This window comes from Aphanomyces invadans (genome assembly GCF_000520115.1).
Source record: "Aphanomyces invadans strain NJM9701 unplaced genomic scaffold supercont1.27, whole genome shotgun sequence".
NCBI lineage: Eukaryota > Oomycota > Saprolegniomycetes > Saprolegniales > Verrucalvaceae > Aphanomyces > Aphanomyces invadans.
The window spans coordinates 1219-3624 of NW_008580172.1; the positions used below are offsets into that span (position 1 = coordinate 1219).

Sequence of the window (2406 nt, forward strand, 5' to 3'; positions counted from 1 at the left end):
TCCTCTGTGTCCCAGCAGCGCCAGTCTCTTCAGGATACACAGGCACAGATTCTCCGCGTGTACCAACAGGTGCGACTGCAAGCAGCCAGCTCCAACAACCCCCCCCTACAGGTGTCAAGCGAGTGAAGCTTGATGTCACCAAGATCAGCTCCGACGCCGGCAAGCTCCTCCGGTGGATCCTGCAAGTCGAGACCGCGTCCAATGCGCTGTGCATCACCGGTGAGCTTACACGTGTGGCGTTTGCCCTTACCGATCTCATGGGTCAGGCGGAAGACTGGGCGTACTCCATCCGCCTGACCAACCCCACGTCATTTGCAACGTTTGACGAGCTCGTTGCGGCGATGAAGCTCCGCTTCCTTCCCAAACACAGCGATTTCCAATATCGCTTTAAGTTCCTCGCATGCAAGCAAGGCAAACGCTCCTTGCAAGACTACATTCACGACCTCGCTTTTTGCCGCGAATGTCAACGACGACTCCACGCTACCGGAAGCGCTCCGCGTTAACGTCTTCATGGCCGGACTCATCCACGGTCCGGCACGTACACAGTTATTCCGTGTCTATTCAGCCTCGTTTGAAGAGGCTGTTCGCGTCGTACGCTTCAGGTCTAGCGCACAATCATGCCGATCCATCGGATTTGGATACCTCGGCGTGTCGAACCCTGCCGTCGCCGCGCCTTCGGCGGAGGAGGACGCATCAGTGGACCGTTTCTCGGTCTCGACGGACGCTGGGGTTCGGCCAGACGCCTTGGAGGCCGTGAGCATTGAGCGCGACGGCCTGGCGGACATGTTGCGGTAAAGCGAGGCCCACGTCCAAATGCGGCTCCCGAAGAACAACTTCTTGGAGCGCCAAGTTGAGATCGCCGCCCGGACGTCCGTGCAGCAAGACCTTGAATTCACGCACCGTCGTGCCGACTTGGAACAAGAAGAAGCAGTCCTCAAGGCCCGGGCGTTGCGCCTGGCGGCGAGACAGAGACGGGCACACGAATCGACTGCGGCTCCGTTTCAGGTCACAGAGCAGACCCGACATCCCGTTAATGATCAGCTGTACACGCCGGCGTACGTCGAGGCGTTGATCGATCGTCACGCCATGGAGCTGCGTGCATTGCTTGTACCGAGGTGACGGCCAGGCCAGGTGCATTTCTTGTGTTATCCTCATTCGTACTGGCCGGCTGCTCTCCGCACTTGTGTATCCTTGACGCTGATGGGGAAGCACCGCGGCGCACCCGCAGTCATCTCATACTTGACCAACAAAGATCGCAGTCGTGGCCTGAAGTCCCATCGGTGAGGGCCGACGGCAGCCGTTGGTGGTCTCCTGTGATGTCTGCCGACGAGCTCTTGACGAAGGGCATCCGGGCGTACCAATTGCAACGTTTCACGTCGCCACCGTCAACGAAGCCGGCATCAAGATCTTGGACGTCGCGAACGCGTTCATGTAGAAACCGGTCTGGTCTCCCAGCCATCGATGCAGACCCGCGCCCCCGTCAACCGAACTTTCAGAGGACGCATGGACTCTCGCCGTCTCCCGGAGCCACTCAGACGCCAGTTGATGACGAGACCAAGGACGACTAGAGGCCTTCGGCGTGATCGCTCGGCAGCCCGCACCGCTTCGTAATTGGACTTCGACAGACTTGATAGCATAGGACGAGCTAATACATTTCTTGATCCTTCCTTTCTTCATGCACATATGCAAACATGTATTTCATTGCCTCCCGCCATCATCGGCAGGCGCGAAGTTGGGCCTTAGTACTCTCGTACTTCAGCCTCCTCGTCGAGATGGGACAGACGAGGACTGCGCCGTAGCACAAGTAGTCTGGCCTTTTCCCGGGCACGGTTCTCGTACTCGTCGACAAAAGAGCGGTAGTCTCTCAGATTTGACTCGGGCACCCAGTCGACCAGTCCGTCGGTGTACTCCACCAAGTATTCGCGTTCATGAGGAGTCCCGTAGCGACGATCCAGGACTGCCGTGACAGCAGACAACGAGTTGGAGAACGCCACGTCTCCGTCTTGAAACTCCACACGTTCAATCTGACTGTCGTCCGGGAGTAACTTGTCGTCCAGGACTATATCTTCGTCACTCGACTCCCGTCTTAACCGTTCGGTATATCATGGTTGAAAGGACGCGTCCATTGTCCTCTATACTTCTTGAGTCGGTAGGTACCACTCGATTCGGATGGGTTGGCAGGTACAGTATACGCGGTAAGTATTTTCACCTTGGCGCGCCAAAACCCGGTACGGTCCATGCCAATGATACGAGAACTTCTTCACCCGCGTGTCATTGGGGTCGCGAGACTTGTGGAAGTACTGATACACCCACACTGAGTCAGCTGGCTCGAACGTCACCTTCCTTTATTGGTACTTCGAGACGGCGTCCCGGTTCTCTCCTTGAAGAAGTTGGGCCTCCACCAGT

At 57.3% G+C, this 2406-nt stretch overlaps 2 protein-coding genes across 2 annotated transcripts; both read right to left on the reverse strand.

Annotated features, from left to right (window-relative positions):
• Window positions 1–693: 693 nt before the first annotated feature.
• On the reverse strand, window positions 694–1137 carry H310_10566 (hypothetical protein; the record flags this gene model as incomplete). The annotated part of the gene is made up of 1 exon (XM_008876990.1): window positions 694–1137. One exon carries the CDS (start codon window positions 1135–1137, stop codon window positions 694–696), a length of 444 nt encoding a protein of 147 aa, XP_008875212.1.
• Window positions 1138–1739: 602 nt separating this feature from the next.
• Window positions 1740–2239, reverse strand: H310_10567 (hypothetical protein; the record flags this gene model as incomplete). The annotated part of the gene is made up of 2 exons (XM_008876991.1): window positions 1740–2085; window positions 2139–2239. The coding sequence occupies 2 exons, from the start codon at window positions 2237–2239 to the stop codon at window positions 1740–1742; spliced, it is 447 nt and encodes a 148-aa protein (XP_008875213.1).
• Window positions 2240–2406: the final 167 nt, after the last annotated feature.